This window comes from Abramis brama (assembly GCF_963993115.1).
Source record: "Abramis brama genome assembly, chromosome: 21".
Classification (NCBI taxonomy): domain Eukaryota; kingdom Metazoa; phylum Chordata; class Actinopteri; order Cypriniformes; family Leuciscidae; genus Abramis; species Abramis brama.
In genome coordinates, this window is record NC_139983.1 from 14320135 (window position 1) to 14341396 (window position 21262).

At 39.2% G+C, this 21262-nt stretch overlaps 2 protein-coding genes across 2 annotated transcripts; both read right to left on the reverse strand.

Moving 5' to 3' along the window:
• Positions 1 to 20: 20 nt before the first annotated feature.
• Positions 21 to 2787, reverse strand: gja10a (gap junction protein alpha 10 a). The gene is made up of 3 exons (XM_084096372.1): positions 2500 to 2787; positions 825 to 2225; positions 21 to 457 (listed from the first exon to the last, which is right to left on the reverse strand). Exons 2-3 carry the CDS (start codon positions 2202 to 2204, stop codon positions 419 to 421), a joined length of 1419 nt encoding a protein of 472 aa, XP_083952498.1. The 5' UTR covers positions 2205 to 2225; positions 2500 to 2787; the 3' UTR covers positions 21 to 418.
• A 9899-nt stretch (positions 2788 to 12686) lies between these two features.
• ankrd6a (ankyrin repeat domain 6a) lies at positions 12687 to 21092 on the reverse strand. Its single transcript, XM_084096005.1, has 14 exons — positions 20988 to 21092; positions 20698 to 20796; positions 20380 to 20478; positions 19595 to 19697; positions 19380 to 19474; positions 18939 to 19037; positions 18668 to 18745; positions 17440 to 17544; positions 17104 to 17229; positions 16620 to 16781; positions 16396 to 16548; positions 15578 to 15691; positions 15169 to 15481; positions 12687 to 13840 (listed from the first exon to the last, which is right to left on the reverse strand). Exons 1-14 carry the CDS (start codon positions 20988 to 20990, stop codon positions 13293 to 13295), a joined length of 2097 nt encoding a protein of 698 aa, XP_083952131.1. The 5' UTR covers positions 20991 to 21092; the 3' UTR covers positions 12687 to 13292.
• Between the last annotated feature and the right edge of the window lie 170 nt (positions 21093 to 21262).

The window sequence follows — 21262 nt, forward strand, 5'->3', positions numbered from 1 at the left end:
CTGAATTCAAACACAAACGCTTTTGGAAATAAGAAAACTTTTATTTTCTTCATAATTTTATGTAAGAATCCATCAGCTTGCATCACATTTTATGGATGTAAGCTAAATGATTTAAAAATGTTATTTTTTTGCCAGCTGTCTGAAGGTCTGAAGCTTTTATAAAGATGCACAGATGTCTTTTGGCTTCCATAATTAGACATGGAAAATAATTACACAATGCTTTACTGGTAAATTAAGGTGCTTACAATAAAAAAAAAAAATGAATGGTATAAAACAGCACTGTTTATACCACAATAAAGCTGTGTTAAACCAGTGCTTTCCAAGCAGAGCAGACCAGAGTAAAACCATTTGTCGCTGATATCTCCATTCATTTCTGCTCATGAACGGCCTTGTTACATTCCTGTTGTCCTTCTCACTTTCACTTTTTCATGATGGAAGAGATATCCAAGAATACACTCTGTAAAAAAAAGGACATTTTTCATATCAGTAAGCTATATCAGAAAAATAATAATGTACAGTATATTATCATTATTATTGATATTGATATTCATTATTATCGTTTTTTAAATTAATATTTATTAATGCAAATACAATAAAATTTCTTTAATGTAGCTGGCAGTTGATGATTTTTAGAATTTACACAATTTCTTAATAGTTATAACAGAATTTTTTTGTTATAACCACAAAATCAATTCGTTTTACTGTTACAAAATAAATACGTAAATGGCATACATATATGCACAAAAAGTCGTTCTGGATAAGAAAGCTTTTATATGCCTCTATATGACCAGCAGAGTGGTTGTGTGTCATTTGCGTCTACTTGCCATAGACATCCGTCGTCCACCCCCTGGTGGTGGGTTCATGGGCAGGTCGTTGAGGGAGCCCAGCTCGGACTCCGAACTTCTAGTGGAGGGACAGGACGGACTGCCGGACATGCTGTCCGAGGGCATACGGGCCATGAAACTGGCTTTTCTGTTTGGTGGACAAAAGTCACTCTCGGAGGACTCTAAAGCATCGCCCCCCAGGTCCGGCAAGCGGCTGGGCCTGTGCAGAGCGTTTCGAAGGCAGGCTGGTATTTCGGTATGACCCGAGTTAAAAGGCCTAACGTCCATCTCTGATCCGTTACAGCTCCCTAGATGCTGGTCTCTGTTTTCCCGGTCCTCTAGCATCTCCATGGATGCCTGGGAGTGCAGTTCATGGATCATTCCCTGGCTGGGCTGGCGCATTTGGCGGGGTTGTTGGGTTATGCAGGACACTGGGAGGGTGGCCGCAGCGAAATTATTGTGCCGCAGTATGTCGCTGCTCGAGCCGACGCAAGCGCTGTTTAAGAACAGCGGTGGGTCCATTTGCCCCTGCGGGATAAAAGTTTTCAACTGCGGGTTTTTGTGAGGCGACAAGTCCGTCATCACACACAGTTGCTGAATAGTCGAATGCTTGGGTTTGTAAAGACTGTCGTCCTCGACAAACTGGAGACCGCTTAGAGTCTGTTTAATTTTTTTCACCCCCAGGTGGGATATTTCCAAAAGGTTCAGGAACAGCGAACCCCCTGCAATGACAATCATGAAAACCATGAAGATGGTCTTCTCCGTCGGCCTGGAGATGTAACAGTCCACGCTGTTCGGGCAAGGCACCCTCTCGCACTTGTACAAAGGATCCAGTCCTATGCCATATAAGATATACTGCCCCACAATGAACGCCACTTCCACCACTGATCTGGTAAGGATATGAATAATATATGTACGTAGCAAGGAGCCCCTCAGAGGAGCCTTCTTCACTTTCTTCTGCTCTTCTAGCTTCCTCAGTTCCTTCTCCAACTTCTTGTGCTCATCCAAGAGGGGTGCCGTCTCTTCCAGCTCGGCTCTTAGCTGGATTTTCCTCCTGTGCCGTTCTTTCTCCAAAGCCCTCAGCCTGTACAGAGCATGTCCCATGTACACCAGCGAAGGCGAGGAAACGAAAATGATCTGCAGTACCCAAAAGCGAATAAGCGATATCGGGAAAGCCTGGTCGTAGCAGACGTTCTTGCATCCCGGCTGATCCGTGTTGCAGATGAATTCGCTTTGCTCGTCCACCCAAACGTCCTCGGCCGCCACGCCGAGAACTAACATCCGGAATATGAACAGGATGGTCAGCCAGATTTTACCCACGATGGTGGAGTGAATATGAACCTCCTCTAAAATGCCCCCCAACAAGTTCCAGTCCCCCATCTTCACCGCAACATGTTCGTGCTTAGTTTAAGACAAAAAAATAGGAGGTTAGCCTACTGTTCAAGTTGGTCTATTCTTTATTTTTCTGCATTTATGTATTAGCCGTCATGCATGAGGCTTTTTCCATGGATCCGACATACAAAGGAAGGATGTTTGACGTAAATCACAAGTCTAAAAGACATGCACATGCATCAGAAAACTGGTCGTATTTAATTTAGCACAAAGTGATAGTTCAAAATGACATAACTAAGCGAATCAAAACATTATCTGCAAAACCAAACTAAAATGCACTTACATTTCAGTGGGATTTGCTGTCTAGTTTCCTTGGTATATAAACAAGCATGTTTTCCACAATGAGGAAAATCATTCCTTCATTTTACAGCCATGGAGTTTGCACATTAAAACGCAGCCAGTCTCTCCGCATAATGTCGGCTACAGTGAATGTTCCCCACAGTTGTTGCATGCAGCGAGTTCACAGGATTTAGAAATTGATCAGAAACTGACAGGACAATGCCCCATGGCAGATCTTATCAAGCAATTGCTGAAAACAGCACCCCCACACACATAAAAAGTTGCCCGCAATGCCACCCAACCGAATGTCCCTCATGCAGTCAGTCAATACAATGTTCTGCCACACAAAATATCATGATATTGCTCTCTAGTGAGCCGTATTCATGCAATCCCACTCATTTTAGCTCAACTACCGGGTTGACTCAAACAACAAAATGGGTCTCAAACTTCAGTAAGCATGCATATTCATCCTATTTAACCATTAATCGTATGTGTAATCTATAGTCAAGCCCAGTTTTAATAGCAAATTGCGTTTATTGTGCATGTCTGTCGTATGGAATTTTCAAAAGGTGATCTTTTTATCTGACCCAGCACCTATAGCACAAAACCATACATGTGGAATATATCAACTCTATATCACCATTTTCCTTTGTGTTCCCCTTTGAGTTTAGGCAGAAGCTTTCCGTGTTATTTACGTTTGCGAGCACTCAATGTCAAATGAAAGACCTTTCTCTCGATTGCATCAGGCCCCCCCACCCCACCCCCTCCTAAACTCAATCCCCCCCCACCCCACCCCCTCCTAAACTCAATCCATCAATACTGCAGTGATTTGTTTAGCGTGTACTTTTTTTTCTGGTTTTATGTGCCACAAATCTCATTAAAAGCATATTTGCACAATATTGTGCATTTACCTTATAAATCCAATAGAAATTGATTCAAAACAAAACAAAACATGGGTTTATATCGGAACAACAGGAGGGAACGTGGCAAGCCGTGATCCACCAATCAGCATGTGCACGTGATTTTGTTATCCTGATTCGTCCCTGTCCGAACCTCTCAGCTACTGCACAACTAGATCATTTCGCCGATCACACTACATGCTTCATAAAATGACCAGCCATCCCTCAGGGCCTTTAATTAGCTTTCCATCACATGCTGACAGAGTCAATGGGGGATTGATTTGATTTTCCCTTGCAGAAGCTTGAACTGCAAATGCCAGAAGTCACATCAGGGACGTTTCATTACATAATGAGTTAATACCCAAGCGAACGGTGGAACACCATCTATTGGTCTTTGTTCTGTGGTGCTTCATTTGATCTAATTGCCTTGACTGGGGCCAAAATGTGCACAGTGAATTCTATGCATTTTTTTGAGGAACTGTTTGTAGGATATTTCAATTGGAATTGTACTTAAAAGTGCAAATGTGCAGAAATAGTCATATGTGTTGAAACCATATGTCCGCTGGTCATTTTTCTAAAATAAACCCTGACAGTCTTGCTCCATTGTGAAGGTGCGACTGTCTGTAAATTTTTTCACTTACTATCTGGCTGCTCTTAAAATAAATAATAAAATTACACTCTCCAAAAAAATCTGTCCCTGGGGCAATACCCTTTCAAGAGCTAGTTTTTACTTCCACCTTTGTTCAACTTAACCCTAAACTATGCCTATTATAGGGTACAACAGGGCTAAAGGCACACCTTAAGAAAAATTTGCTTTTTACTACACCCATAATGTACAACTGCAGAAAAAGTATGTGTTTGTTAAAGATTGATGGAACAACAGATTTTGTGAGAAAATAAATCATAAAAATGGTTTGTTTGTTTGTTTAAAAATCTTATAGATGTATGAGGTGGCAAGGTGGGCCTTTTACCCCCCACACAGAGTAATAGGCTCACCAGCATGGGGCAAAAGGCACAAAGTATTAATACAAATACTTTAGCTAAAGTAATATGTTTTTAATAATGTCTAAGTTAATACTTGTTCAAAATAATCACTTTAGCAAAGTTTGTACTATTTTCTGTTTATTTTGATAAATAAAATAATACATTTTTGTTCAATAAATATATTATCATTAAAATGTTCTTTTTAAAAATACAAAACAAAAATTATTTTAATAAGATTCTGAAAGCATTGAATGAGACCCTATTCTAATTTAATATAACATTATTTACAGTAGTAACACTAAATATGATATTTTTATGATTAATATCATGTTTTAAATATGATGGTTTCATTATAAATATGGTGATTATCTCTAACTTAATATAGGCTATGATATTTACCATCTGAATCTAACCATGTCATGTCAACAAAGGAAAGTCAGCCAACTATTTCTTATCATGTTAATTATTGTGCCTTTCGCCCCAACAGCAGGGATGCCTTTTACTCCAATTATCATACTTTTACATATTCTTCAATTATTGAAAAACTGTTGCTTTATTAACCTTGAACAAAACTGAAAATCATTCATCAAGACCTTTCTCTCAAAATATAGACAATAATTTGACAGATTCTCATTTGTTATACTTAAATCTACAACATTTAAAAAAAATATTAAATAATAGATCAATTTAGCACAGAATCAACTTTGCGTTGCTGCCTGCGATCGCGTTAAGGATCAGACAAATTTCCACGTGCATCTTAAAAAGCGGAATTTTGGGACAGTGCTGTGGCAAGTTTTTGTGTCAAAAAATGTTGCCGTTTGCGGAGTGGTTTAGAGGAGAATGAAATCAAATGTCCCTTTTACCACGGTTTACCCCTTTTATGCTGTTAATCCCATAGACACGTAGGCGCGCAGGCCATCTTGCAACGGTCAATGTGTCGTCACTCGTCACAGTTTGTTGATGAACATACACTTGTTAATGCTGATGGTGAGAAATTATAGTTGCAACATCTCATAATGTACCTCTAACTGAGTAGAATATCACTTAGAAACGTTCTGCTCAAGTCGTCCTTGCAGTGGAGGTTCAGGCTGAATAACTAGTTCTTCCAATGTTTCATCATCGGACTCGCACTCGGATTGATATGGTAAAATCGATGTCATTGTTACTGTCTTTACAGTGTGTACAATCACTGAGCTTTAGGAAGCCTCCGGAGCTGAAATTCAATTATGGTAATGTGCGTTTAGCTTCCGACAAGCGCCGTAAGCGGTAGACCAATCGTAACAGACTGGGCTGTCTGACCAATCAGAGCAGAGCAGGCTCTCGGAAAGGAGAGATTTAGAGAGACTGATTCATCCAACGAGTCGTTTGAGAATCATTGAAAAATGTGGTGATGTGCAATGTATATTATGTGAAAATGAAAGTGTTTTTTGACCTTTGTTGCAAAATTACAAAATTAGGAACCTTTAAAATAGCATAATGGGGCACTTTAACTTGCCCTTTTACTTAACTTGTACTTTTAATGTTTTTTTACTTTTACTATGGTAAATTCATCTTGTTGTATTATTGAACTAGTGTTATACTTTCCGTGTGCGCGAGTAAGTGCGTCAGAGAGTTTTTCCAGCGCATGCGCAGTTGGTGCTTTTGCAAGGGCACTTGTCCGCATGGTCACAAAAAATGGGAGGTACGCGGATGTCCACAAACAGCCTCCACGTACCTCCCATTTGTTGTGACCATGCGGACAAGTGCCCTTGCAAAAGCACCGACTGCGTATGCGCTGGAAAAACAACATTATATACTGAATTTAAATAGAGGCTGTGTGAAGAAGTCCGTCGCTACCTGCACCTCTACAATCCGTCGTTAAAACAATACAAAGACAGCCAGATGTGCAATGATTTGTGGCGGAAAATTGCGTGTGTGGAAGCGTACACACCGTGTGTGTGGAACTGTACACGTCGATCTACTGCGCATGTGTGGAACACATCTGATGAGCGGACCCCAGCATACACTTTCAGTTGTATAATACAAGTAGTCCATGTTCGTGCTGTCCGCAGCTGGCCGTGTACGCCTGCAGAGCCTGAGCCTCTTCACGTCACCCCTGCCGAGCCTGAGCTTCTTCACGTCACACCCGCCGAGCCTGAGCTTCTTCACGTCACGCCTGCAGAGCCTGAGCTTCTTCACGTCACACCCGCCGAGCCTGAGCTTCTTCACGTCACGCCTGCAGAGCCTGAGCTTCTTCACGTCACACCCGCCGAGCCTGAGCTTCTTCACGTCGCACCCGCCGAGCCTGAGCTTCTTCACGTCACGCCTGCAGAGCCTGAGCTTCTTCACATCACGCCTGCCGAGCCTGAGCTTCTTCACGTCACGCCCGCCGAGCCTGAGCTTCTTCACATCACGCCTGCAGAGCCTGAGCTTCTTCACGTCACACCCGCCGAGCCTGAGCTTCTTCACGTCACCCCTGCTGAGCTTCTTCACGTCACACCCGCCGAGCCTGAGCTTCTTCACGTCACCCCTGCTGAGCTTCTTCACGTCACACCCGCCGAACCTGAGCTTCTTCACATCACGCCCGCCGAGCCTGAGCTTCTTCACATCACGTCTTTCGAGTCTGAGCTTCTTCACGTCACGCCCGCCGATCCTGAGCTTCTTCACATCACGTCTGCCGAGTCTGAGCTTCTTCACGTCACCCCTGCTGAGCTTCTTCACGTCACACCCGCCGAACCTGAGCTTCTTCACATCACGCCCGCCGAGCCTGAGCTTCTTCACATCACGTCTGCCGAATCTGAGCTTCTTCACGTCACGCCTGCAGAGCCTGAGCTTCTTCACATCACGCCCGCGGAGCCTGAGCTTTTTCACGTCACCCCTGCAGAGCCTGAGCTTCTTCACGTCACCCCTGCCGAGCCTGAGCTTCTTCACGTCACGCCCGCCGAGCCGGAGCTTCTTCACGTCACCCCTGCAGAGCCTGAGCTTCTTCACATCACGTCTGCCGAGTCTGAGCTTCTTCACGTCACGCCTGCCGAGCCTGAGCTTCTTCACGTCACGCCTGCCGAGCCTGAGCTTCTTCACGTCACCCCTGCTGAGCTTCTTCACGTCACGCCTGCAGAGCCTGAGCTTCTTCATGTTACGCCTGCCGAGCCTGAGCTTCTTCACGTCACGCCTGCCGAGCCTGAGCTTCTTCACGTCACGCCTGCAGAGCCTGAGATTCTTCATGACACCTTAGCATGCCTCATATTCACATGCTTTGGACAGTCACAGAAACATTGTGCGTTTTATAAACAGTGGTTTTAGCGTTTGAGGGGAAATGTCAAATGGCGACAGAAAACAACAATTGGAGTGAATAGACTGTGTCATTCCTACCTTTATAGTCCGAAAAGTCCATTCTGGATAAACTTGATAGTACAGTCGGCAATATGAGGATGCACAATTTTAGAGCCTTTGTGTAAACATTTTGCATGCAGCATTCATCCACTCAGTGACACAGACACTGCAAATAAGGACGTTAACCCAGGGTTTAGGAATGTAGTGTGAAAAGGCAGCTTATGAATTTACGAACCTAAACCCAGGGGGAAATTATGAGCTTTGTGAAACTTGAATCAAGATAGCCCTGGGGCCGGTTTCACAAAGCTATTTTAGACCGGTCTATAGTGTTAGACAAGTCTAAAATTTGCTCATAGACTAGTCTAATGCAAGTTAGACTGTTTCACAAAAATAAAGACTGACTTAATTTAGACCAAAAAAATTAGACACCTTACCCCCAGGCCAACTTAGGTCTAAGACTCTATGTTACCTTGGCAACCAGCAGTAACAATCAGTTACAAACTGCCAAAAGAAAAGGGAAAATGGCTCATAAACATTTCTTCCAGTTATTACATTCCCAAGTAAAATGTCCTTGTAACTGTTAGGGCCGTTACATAGTCAACGCGAGCAACGATCGACGCGCTCCCTTTCATAGTCTGAGCAGTGGACGCAAGCGTCACGGGCGATGCGTGAAATGCAATACACCGCTCACGCAACAGGGAGTAGTAGAGTCATAGTGGAGTCATAGCTCTGAACGCCCGTCTATTTCGCTTCAAACGCTCGCTTTATACGCGCGTCCTGTTCGCCTTGGACGCGCGAATGGATTCAAAATGTTCAAGCGTCGAACTAGACGCGAATTTGGCGCTCTATTCGCGTTTGGTGTGAATGCTGCATAATAACAGAGAGAGAGAGGCACGGGCGCGATCGAACAATGGAAACATAAAAACATACGCCGTCATTTATACTCCTCCAACAAACACATATTTTCCGCTGGGGTAAACAGCACTGAGCGGTTGAATGCGCTTACTCGATCCGCCATGTTTCTTGTTTTGAAAAGTGTCTATTTTACCCAGAATGCATTGCAGTGTAGTCCTACTTAAGCAAAGAGTATAGAAGTACCCTTTGACTTAAGATAGTCAGAGTCTTAAGTGCTTTGTGTAACGGTCTTATTTAGATGTCTATCTGAAGTCTGACTATCTACTATATCTAAGCCATAGTCAAAGTCTATCTTTGTGAAACCGGCCCCAGGATTCTGTTTACCCGGGGTTTAGAATGACCCAGGGCTAACTATTTAAAGTGTGAACATTAATTTTAAAAAATGATTGTATATATATTCCTTTATTTTTTTTTACTGCCAATTTAAATATTCAAAAATAAAATTATTTAAATATGTAACAATGTAACAGCCTTTTGTTTTTGTTGTAGTGTAAAAGCATTTTGTCTTTGGGGCGGGAGTTTGAAATGGATGGCGGCAGTTAGATGGACGTCCACCATACTGATAGATTACTTCACTCTGATTAATTTCAATCAATACAGACTCGTGCAGCCTTGATCTGTCTGTTTGGAGATAATGAGATTCCAGCACGCCTGCGGATATTTACCAAGGAGAGATTTTGGGTGTGAACGAGGTAACAAACAGAACAGTGAATAGCTTTCCCTTGAAAACATCTAAAAAATAACGTTAGACTTTGAGAATTTTTTGTTTTTGTTTAGTATTGTCACATTGATTAATTTAGCCTAGCGCTTTACATGCAGCTTTACGATAACAGGAAAATTATGCATTTTGGCCGTTGTTCAGCTGAAGTCAGTTAAATGTTGTTTAAGTTGTGAAGATCATCAATTATTAAATTAGTTCATTTTCATCTATAAAGCAGTTATGAAAAAAAAAAAAAAAAGATAGGCTAGGCTAATCGTCCAGGGCTGCGTTTCCCAAAAGCATCGTAAGCCTAAGAAGATAGTAAAAACGATCGTACGACTGATCTAAATATTACGGTCTGTTTTCCAAAAGCATCGTAATTTAAGTAGCACTTGAAAATCATGTAGATCTACGAGTGCTCTGGAGTAATCGTAAATCCCTAAGTGCATCGTACTCTCGTAAGAAGACACCTTCTGGACAACCGGCACATTACACATTTATTCAAGTGCAATGTGATTATAAGGTTTCGATTGTACTTTAAGTTTATTGTACACTTTATTACTCGTTTTTTGTTAAATTAATTTCTAAATGAAATAATTAAAAAGGGCAGAAAAAAATGAAATAATTTAATCTAATAATTTTAATCTAAATTAAATGAATGAACAAAAAAATTTATAAAATATGTAATATGCTTCAAAGACTGGGAAAAATAAGGATGAACTAAAAAAAATCTGTCAATGACTTGTGCCATGTATTGGGCATTTCTTGATTGGCCATCATGTGGTCCCATCATGCCATCTTTGACCTCCTCCTCCTCCTCCTCCTCCTCCTCCACCACCTCTTCATCTTATTCCTCCCTGTTAAGTAAGGACACTCTCATATGTCCTGACTACAACTACAAAGATTCTCAAACTGCTGAGGTGTGTGGCTGCAGTCTGGACAACAGAAGATGGAGGCTGAGGCCTGGGAGGGTTGTTTGGAGGACTATGAGTTGTGCTGGGAGATGGCATTTGAAACTGATAGTTCCTCTGAGCATGAAGGACCTGACTCAGGCTCAGGTTGAGTTACCAATACTCCTCCATGGATGTCAATTCCACCACAAATGCCATCTGAAGCATTTGTGCCAAGTATTGACAAGGCATTTTCTTCCTCTGCTGTGAGAAGGGAGGACTCATTGGGCCCACCACCTCCTGTTTTATTAAATGTTGTCCTCTGCAGTGCCCTTTTCCTTTTAGCAAGGCTGGCAAAGTATTGACACTTCTTCCTGACCTCCTTCCCTGATCTTTTAATGCCCCTAGTTGCAGTCAGTTTTCTAGCAAAATCCTCCTAGATTTTTTGTTTTTGTTTATTTGTTTGACTGCCCTTAAAACCTGCTGAAAATAATATGTTTGTATAGCTCCACCTCCTCTAAAATGACTTTAATCTCCTCTTTTTGAAAAATGTCTTTTCTTTGTTTTTTTGGTTCAGCCAATTTGCTGGTGTCTCTACCCGTAGGTTTGTGCTTTTATAGATTTCAAAATACAAGCGTGTGCTACAATTATGAGCCATTCTCGTAATGCAATGTTGACAACTTAGTGTTAACTAATAATTGTTGCAAACTGGTACTACCAACAAAATATTAGTGCATTCCTGGAACCGGGCGTCGTTACACTACATCCTTATGCGACACACATCCTTATAGTGACCTCGACGTCCGGGTTAGCGGTAGCATGAGCCGTCAGGCAAGTGTTATTTAAATAAACTCCTGATGTACTTACAAACTTTCCAATGTGTTGTTTTATGAGTACAGAACCTATTTACTGTAGAAGTTTGGTACCATTCTGGGCATTATTAGTGTGGTAATTTACGAGATACAACCTTGGATCCATTAGCGCCTGCACTAAGCCATTCGGCTGATATCTCTAAATAAGCTCTAACTTTAATAATGTTCGACCAAGGGAAAAAAGGCTTCTGGGGGGCCTTTTTGTTTGGCTCGCGGTCATGGTGCAAAGGACACTAGGTTGATTTTACTCTGAACCATCCCTTTAAATCATGTATAATATTGTTGAATATCAAGTGTCCCCAACTAAGCAAGCCAGAGGAGACGGTGGCAAGGAACCTAAACTCCATCAAGGTGACAGAATGGAGAAAAAAAATCTTGGGAGAAACCAGGCTCAGTCGGGGGTGCAGTTCTCCTCTGGTCAACGAACAAACACGGTGTGATTATGATTCAGGCTGCATCACAAGTCAGAATTCAGATCAGGATCGGTAGCATTCAAATATTCATCCATATTGTCTTGTACTTGAGTTTCAAAGTATTAAATCGTTTTCAACCTCAGATTTATTATGGACACAATCATTAATCATTTAGTGGAAAAGATATAAATTCTTAATGAAAAGTAGGCTATGAAACGATGAGATTCACTGATGAAATCCTACACTATACTAAATAGGATGATTATGCATGCGACTCGCTAGACCCCTGCAAAACAGAAATGTGGTGCTGAGGTCATGGTGGGTCATGACCTGTGTGTTATACAACATTTGACTCGGCAAACTTTTAATAGCTTTCACATGTATCATCAATCATGAGCAAAAATCCTGCATTCTTTGCAAACATTTCTTTTTATTCTCAAGTTAAACTGATATCAACGCAATTTAATTACAACGTTTTAATTACATTTTGTCTGTACAGGGACACAGAATGAAGAACTGAACAATATATCATACTTACAACAAGTAGCCTATCTAACTTATAGTAATTCTACCTATAGGGTAAAAAAAGACTTTACTATTCATCTGGCCATTACTAATTGATTGACTGGAAAAAAAAACATATTTCTATTTCTTAATTCACAATATTGCAATCCACACAAGCTACAAGTCCATATTGTTGGAGTGAAGATAATTTAGTCACATTTAAAGTAATAGAATATGTAATATGTAATACAAATGTGAAAATTATGTCCTTTTTACGCACCCTGATGTGGTGCAGTATAATATATATATATATATATAGTATACACACACACACACACACACACTACTGTTTAGGGTCGGTAAATTTATGGGGGAAAAAAGTAGGCTATTTTATGGTCATCCAGGCTACATTTTCAGAAATACAGTACAAACAGTAATATTGTGAAGTATTATTATGACTTAAAATAACTTTTCTATTTTTCTATATTTTAAAATGTAATTAATAAATAGATAATAATAATTTGTTACTGTGATGGTCAAGCTGAATTTTCAGCATCATTACTCCAGTCTTTAGTGTCACATGATCCTTCAGAAATCATTCTAATATGCTGATTTAGTGCTCAATATTTAATACTTATATTATTTATATTGTTATATTATTTGTATGTTTTTACCCATGTATTTATTTTTTTTATTTTTTTTGATAGACCAGACCTTTCATTGTATAGAAAACTAAATTGTGAAATGCCAGCTATATAAATTTGTATACACTTTCTATATTTCTCCAGAGAGGAACATTTGGTTTCCCAGAATGCATTACATGTGAACTTCCTGTGGGATGTGGCCAATCCAATTCACATTCCAGCTCAATGAAAGGAAGCCAATTTATCAACCCTGTTTGAAAGATAGTGAGTAAACGATGAAAGAATTTTAGGTTACACTATTAGATACACTATATACACTTTATTAGATACACTGTACTAACTCAAATAAGTAATGAGTAATATTAATGAACTACATCTACTTAATCTATAGTTACAGTTAGGGTTTGGTTTAGGGTTAGTTACTTGTAATTATTTTGTAATTCTAAAATTTATTATGCATAATTTACTGTTATTACTATAGTAAGTACATGTATTGACGAAAAAGGAAAAATTATATCCTATACATTTTGCATCCCTGTTTTTTACTGTACAATTCTACTTTGAAGTTTACTCTGCTACAGTTTACAAAGCTCCAATCTTGTTTATATTGCCACAACCTTCATATTAAGAGGAATCCAGGCATGTGGGCATTGTACCGTACGTGTCAAGAGTTGGTTTTAGTGTTAGTGCGAAGCCTCTGTAGCTCTTCCTCCAGGGTGATGACCTTCTCCATAAGACTGGCTCTATCTTGCAGAGCTTTCTGTTCCGACACCTTCTGCGCTTCCAGGATCTTCCTCTCATACCAGCGCTCCAGCTGGGTGGAGACCGTCTCAAAGAAACGCTGCGTCACCTCCATGGCGTGCAAGTTTCCCCGCTCTTGAATGAAGCTGGCCTCCGCGGGTCGCTGGGAAAACACCTCCAGGGTCTTCATGGTGCCGTGCTGCTGGGTTTGAGCGTGATGTGCTTCGATCCTATCCTTCAGGTGCCCGCCGTGTTTCCAGGCCGGGCCGAGCGCTGCTTCTGTGTCGCTGTCGTTGAATCGCTTGCTGGATGTGGACAGGCTACTGCTGGCATCCCCCTTGTCTGACCTGGACTCTGAGACCTCAACCTCCTGCAGTTCTTCTCGATGCCACTTGGGGTCAGCAGTCGCCAGCTTCCGTGAAAGAGGTTTGTGTTTGACCATGGAAGGAGCTGTCAGGTTAAGATAATCATCTGTGTGAATATGTAAAAATATTTTAGTCAAACAAATTATTAATTTATTTTAAATACTTTAGAGTACAGCATATTACAAAACACTGAAAAAATCCTTTAAAATTTAAAGTTTAATGCTTAAAGTGAACATGAAATCAAAAATGAACCCTGTTTCTGGCCTTTATGAACATTATTTTCATCAAAAACAACTTCGGCTGATGTCACCAATCCCTCTAATTTTTTTCAACCCCTCCCCTCTAACAACTTCTCAATCACTTTATGATGGACAAAATCAAGTACCGGTCAAAAGTTTGGAAACATTACTATTTTTAATGTTTTTGAAAGAAGTCTCTTATTTGATCAAAACTGCAGAAAAAAAAAACAGTAATATTGTGAAATATTATTACAATTTATAGAGTTTTCTATTTTAATATACTGTAAAATATAATTTATTCCTGTGATGCGATGCTGAATTTTCATGAGGCATTACAGTCTTCAGTGTCACATTATCCTTCAGAAATCATTCTAATATGCTGATTTATTATCAATGTGCTGCTTGATATATTTTTTATAACCTGAATTACATTTTTCAGGATTCTTTGATGATTAAAAAGTATTTAAAAAAAAAATATTTTATTTAAAATATAAATCTTTTGTATACACTAACGTTCAAAAGTTTGGGGTCAGTCATTTTTTCTCCTTTCTTTTTTGAAAGAAATTAATACTTTTATTCAGCAAGGATGTGTTAAATTGATAAAAAGTGATAGTAAAGACTTATATTGTTAGAAAAGATTTCCATTTGGAATAAATGCTGTTCTTTTTATTCATCAATGAATCCTGAAAAATATTAAGCAGCACAACTTAGTTTCCAACACTGATAATAGCTGAGTATCAAATCAGCATGAATGATTTCTGAAGGATCATGTGACACTGAAAACTGGAATAATAATGCTGAAAATTCAGAAATAAATCATATTTTAAAGTATTAAAATAGAAAACCACTCTTTTTAATTGTAATAATATTTCACAATATAACTGTTATTCCTGTATTTTTTATTAAATAAATGCAGGCTTGATGAGCATGAGACTTCTTTCAAAAACAAAAAAATAGTAATGTTTCCAAACTTTATTAAGTTAAAAATTTATAAAAACTTTAAACTTTTTTTCTCTAGCTCTATATATATATAATATACATACACACAATTAACAAAAAATGCATTGTAGATCAATTTTCTTTCATATGATCTTAATATCTTAATATATACAATGCAATTCATAGGTCAATGTACAACTTGTTTCAATACTGCTAAAAAAAAAAAATGATTTTTTCCAAAGCATTGTTTTTAAACCTGAAGAACCATTCAGCTTCATCTCAAAGTATCTCCTCCCAAGTGCATCCCCAAACTCCAGACTTTTCACATCGGTGTTAGGAGCTGGTCCTGGGCTGGGTAACACATTGACGTAGGTGGCCAGTGAGCTGGAGCTCTCCTCAGAGACGAGTGACAGCAGCGGGAGACCCTCGGGGTCTGAGTCCACCAGAGAGTGATCCGCCGACGGAGAGCGCAGGAGTTTGTAGTACTGTGTGTCTGCAGGCATTCGCACCTCAAGATCCTGAATCTTAGACATGCACCAGCTTTTCACAGCATTGGTAGCAGCTGCCTGCTTGAAAGAGAAAAACAGAGCAACATCAGCTTGATTAATCATGTCTAGACTGATGCGATGGTGTGGTCTTGCATCTCTTCTCTAGAGCTGATGTACCTGTTTTCTCTCGCCCTCCATGCGTTCCAGTGTGGCCCTCTGATTGATTCGATAATGACACTCCATCCTCTCGGCTGACACGCGCTCCTGCGTGAGTTTCTCAAACAGGTTAATCTGAACAGGAAGAGATATGAGTCTCTAATACTCATGTTTTCAGTGGCATTGGTTTCAGAAGTGTTTTTCCAATTTATTTTATCCATAAGGGATAACAAAGAAATCTACAATAAAGAACCATGCACCAAAACTGATCAAGTCTTCCTAAATCCTAGATATTAAATGGTACTACTTATATTAATCTATTTTTTTTAATCAATTTCAAACAACTCCAAATCACAAGTTTTTTTTTTTTTTACACTACTGTTCAAAAGTTTGGTATCAGTAAGATTTTTCTTTTTAAAGACATTCATACTTCTATTCAGCAGGGATGCATTCAATTGATGATCAAATGTAACAGTAAAGACATTATAATTTATAATGATACAAAAGATTTGTATTTCAAATAAATGCTGTTCTTTTGAACTTTCTGTTCGTCAAAGAATCACAGTTTCCACAAAAACATTGATATTAATAAGAAATGTTTCTTGAGCACCAAATCATCATATTAGAATGATTTCTGAAGGATCATGTGACACTGAAGACTGGAGCAACGATGCTGAAAATTCAGCTTTACCATCACAGGAATAAATTACATTTGAAAATATGTAAGAATAAAAAAAAACCAGTTATTTAAAATTTTAATATTTCACAAAATTATTATTTAATATTAATAATTTATATCTTACCAAAAGATGTTACAAAGGAAAATGTAAAAGACAAACCTGATGCTTGTGTTTTTGCTCTATCCTGCCGAGCCTGCAGTTCATCTCCTCTTGGACGGTGTGAATTTCTGACCTCATCTCCATCTTTGTGGCTTTCAGCTTTTTCTCCAGCTTTTTAATCAGGGGCTTACAATGACAGTCACTTGCAGGAGCCTGTTTGCACACAGTCACTGGTTAAGAGGTTTAAAACAAACACTGCACTATAGCACTAATGTAGAGTTTACCTGCTTTATCTGTCCATCTCTGTCTCTGTATAGTGTATAAAGCTGAAAGGCTTTTCCCGGAGTTTGATCTTCTTCCTGAGAGCTGGGGCTGCTGTGTTTCACTCTCTGGGATGGAGATCCTCTCTCATGGAGCTGATACTCTCTCCGGGACACATGTTCCAACTTTTTTAATAGATAAAAAATATTTATTATTAGAATTATTGAGATTCATTTTATTAATATTAAAATAACAGATCACTTAAATCAATATTTCATGTTTATTTATTAAGTTATTAAGCCATCTAATGCACAAAATACTGTATAATCAGCATGTCAGCATTATTGCAAACTAAACCCCTGTTTTATCATTTTCTTTATTAATACTTTACATCATCCCTTACATGGAATATGAAATATTATAGTATTCAATATTATAATAGGTATTACCGTAATATTATAATAGGTGTTACCGTAATTACTAATGATATGAATTTAATATCGCTACCTTCCTTCTTGGACTCCTGATCTTTCTCCTCGTGCTGGGGCTTAGAGTTGCTGTTTTCCGTTCAGGTTGTATCCTGTGAAATACTTGATCACTGTTGTTCGTGTCTTCAGCCACTTCTGTACAGTCCTGCACAATGATGGCAGTGCACAGCGTGAGAGGGATTTTTAGGCGAAACAATCACATGACCTCCTGATCTCTTCTAGAGTTATGGAAGCTTAGTAAGTCAAGTGACATTTTCTTTTCACTGGCCCCTAGACCCCAATCGTATTACAAATGATGAATCTGCGGCAGGGCAGATGTCATTCTAGATGGGTGAATCTTATCTGAATGTTCCACCTTCTCTCCGGACGTTTGATCTCTGGGGAGGGACTGAGTTCTCCTCTGGGCCTGCAACACATCTCTTCTTTTTCTCACTGTCTTTCCACGAGCAAACCTCTGGACCTGAACAGGGAGACGCAGTTTGAGTTAGAGAAGCTATTGGTAGAATAGGGTAGATGTTTGGATGGTTTAAGATAGTTAAGTTAGCTCCTGCTGGTAGATGGAGTAACTACACCATTTGAAGGCACAAAGCGTCTTTTTCCATTGATGGCCATTCAAAAGTAAGCGTGTATTCTGACTAAATAAAAATCATTCGCAAGCTAAGGGTACATTTACACGACAACGATATGCTTAAAACAGAGAAGTTTTTCCTTTGAGTTTTCCGCGTACAGACGACACCATTGCCAAAACGATCCCCATTCACACGGATCCGCGAAAACGACGCTGTATTCTGCTGTCAGGCCATTAGATGGCGATGAAACACTAGTATAGACTGAACACATAATATGCATGTGCATGACGTTATCAACCTCAGAGATTCACGTTTTTGTTGTTTACACGGAGACCGATTTCAAAAACTTTTCAAAAGTTTGCATTTTCAGGCACCCAAAACGCCGTTGTTGTGTAAACGAATGGCCAAAACGCATAAAAAGTTTTACGTTTTTAGTTGAAAACAGTGTTGTGTAAACAGCCCCTTAATCTGTTACATGTACTGTATGTGTTTTGGTTCTGTGTCTGTCATTTGACCCAGTTTGTTTGATTAATCATCCCGTTCACCTGTGGTCTCATTAATTATCTTGTTAGCGCTTTTGTTTGCCTTGTGTATTTAAGCCCTCAGTGAAAATAGGAGAACACGTAGGAGAAATTGAGTCAAAACTACAAACAATAACAGACAGAGAAATAACTCAAAATTCCCAGCTTACAAATTGTAGTTACAAGTTACAAGTTGAAATCTCATAATTATGGGAATTACGACATGGTGTGAACGCACCTTAGGTGGCGGCGCGTGACTGTGTTTATGAGTGAGTCATCTGAATCATTAGTCAACACAATTTGTTCAAAAATGAATCAAGAGACTGCCTTTATGAGTCATTGAATCATTCAATAAATGGATTTGTTCAATAGCGCTGATTTATTCAGGTGCGAATCAAGTGTTCATGTAACGCTTCGCTAAAATGAGTATGTCTGATGGGACAATGAACTGGTTCTAAATGGAAAATCTCTCAATGTAAATAACATTGCTTACCTGGCTGGATTTTGCAAGAAGAATAGCCAAATCTCGGTTGTTATGGTCTTGGGCTTTATCAAGAGCAGTGTGGCCTGTCTGTTGATAGATAAGTTGACATTTTCAACAGATCGACAGATTCTGTCATCCAAAGCAATTTACAGTCGGCTAAATGCCATGGTCAAGGGCAAAATATTGATAGTTAAGCTGTAGAATCATTCAGCCCCTATTACAACTAACTTTAATAATGACCCTACAATATTCAGGCATATCATGAGATTACATGACTTACATTGTTTCTGATGTTTGTGTCAGCTCCTGCTTCTAGTAACAGATTGACAGCTTTCTTGTGATTTAGAGAAGCAGCGACATGGAGCGCAGTGTCTCCTATCTGAAAAATATGTCGTTTTTCCCTAAAGATTATGACCAAAAACATCTGTAATCGTATATGGAATTAACAGGAGAAAACTGCTGTAATCTAAACCACAATCTTGGAGTTTAAAACCGTTTCATTGTTTGTTAATTTGTCTCTGAATTTTTGTGCCAATTTCTTATGGTTTGTTGAAGTACAATATAATACATCATCCATAAATCATTATGTAGTTTTGTTATCTTTTGACAGCTTATAGAATAATTGCCTATTAACTTAATAAAAAAAATCATTTCGAAACTAGGACATAACAAATGAACCACATTTGTGCTGGATCCAAAACAATCAGAATGAGGATCTGACCTGGTTTTTCTCAGCCATAGAGCAGAAAGAACCCAAGAGGATCTTAATCATGGCCAAGTGATTGTAGCGTGCAGAAATGTGTAAACATGTGTCACCTGCCTGGAAGGAAAGAAATGATTCCTCTTCTTATTCAGTTTTTAAAAATGTTTACTTTCACATTGCAATTTATATATAATCGTTAAAACATTTTTTTTAATGATTTTAAAAGAGTGCACATGCATTGTTCTTGCTGTCAGGCATAGCTCCGCCAAGCAGTAGCACTTGAGCGCTCTGGGAATGTCCATTCTGACAGGCTAGATGTAGAGGAGTGTTTCCTGCCTTAAAATGAAATAGTAATACAAAATAAATCATTGCATAGAAGTGGACTGCGTAATGACCATTAATCAAAATTCAGAGTTTAACAGAACATCTCCGGTGTTCAAAATGTTGAGTTTTTGATATGGTTAGATCACATCTGTTTGCTTTCAGTTGATCTACAGTAAACTTATGCATTATAAAATTATTTTCCTGGAAAATAGACAGGGGCACATTTTTGTTTTCTGTATTCTGAAACACTTTGTAGAATGAGAATGTCCCTTTAAATGTATATGTCTTTTGTTATGTTACAAGTATGTTAGCAGAAGATTCTTTGGGAACATAGTTCCCTTTTTTTTGGTGGCATAGTTACGTTACTACAGTACATGTACTTACTCTATAGTAAATACATGTAGTTAATTAATATTACTCAGTACTTATTTGAGTTAGTACAATAACTAAATAACCTTAAAATAAAGTGTAACCGTTCCTTTTGTTGTCTAAATGAAAAACCAATAAAACTGGCTTTTTTAATTTTTCAACTTCCTGTTTCAAATGGAAATACATAAACATAGGAAAGACATTTCAGCTTTTCAAAATATTCCTTGGGATTTTTAAAGACGCTCAAGAAAAATGAGCCTTTTTAATAGAAAATCTGGTTTAATCCTAAGGTAAAATGAAAATAATCCACAGGAAATCTACTTACTTTGTTCTTCACTTGGACATCGGCACCAGCTTTGACCAGTAGCTTTACACATGTACTAAAGCCATGCCATGATACCTCATGCAAAGCAGTGTTTCCTTCCTGATGAAAGAAAATCAGATTCTATAGCACGGATTTTACGTTTTTCATGTAGGTTAAAGCGACTCCAGCACAATAACGTACTATAGTCTGGATTTTTACGTAGATCTGACAGGTTAATTTACAGCTAGCAAGATTTATGTATAATTTAGAACAGCATGCCATAGTTCTGATATTACAATATTCATAATGCAACCATTTTTGAATTGCAAATGAACAGACCTTGTCTTGTAGATCAAGTGCACAGCCTCCATGGATGAGGGCAGAGATGGCGTCACGGTTTCCCACAACAGCTGCCCGGTGCAGGGCTGTTTGATGACCCTAGAAAAAAGAAAAACACAAACTGATTGTGGTTAACATTTAGCACGGTTGTGTGGCCGACCGTACTGTATATCCCATCTGCTTAAAGGCCACCAGAGGCCCATTCAAACTTTGCTAGAAGACAGTCTTATCATTCGCTCAAGGGAATAATGGTTGACACAGATACAAAAAGAGAAGCAAAAGAGATAGACCATGAGTTTACATCTTCCAGGCCGCCTTGGTAACCACTGACCGCCCCCCTGAAGAGTGAGCTCTGCCTCCGTGGGACCGTTAAGTGAGATCAGGTGAGCTGGACTGCAAACGTCCTGTGGAAAACAAGTCACGCATGCTCACGTGAAAAGAAATCATACGCAGATGTGCCACAATCCCGCACGCAGGATTGAGAGTGTACGACCAGCTGTCTTTACTGACATTAAAAGAGTCACATGGGTAATCCCTTGCACGGGAACAGAGAGGGATTCATTGT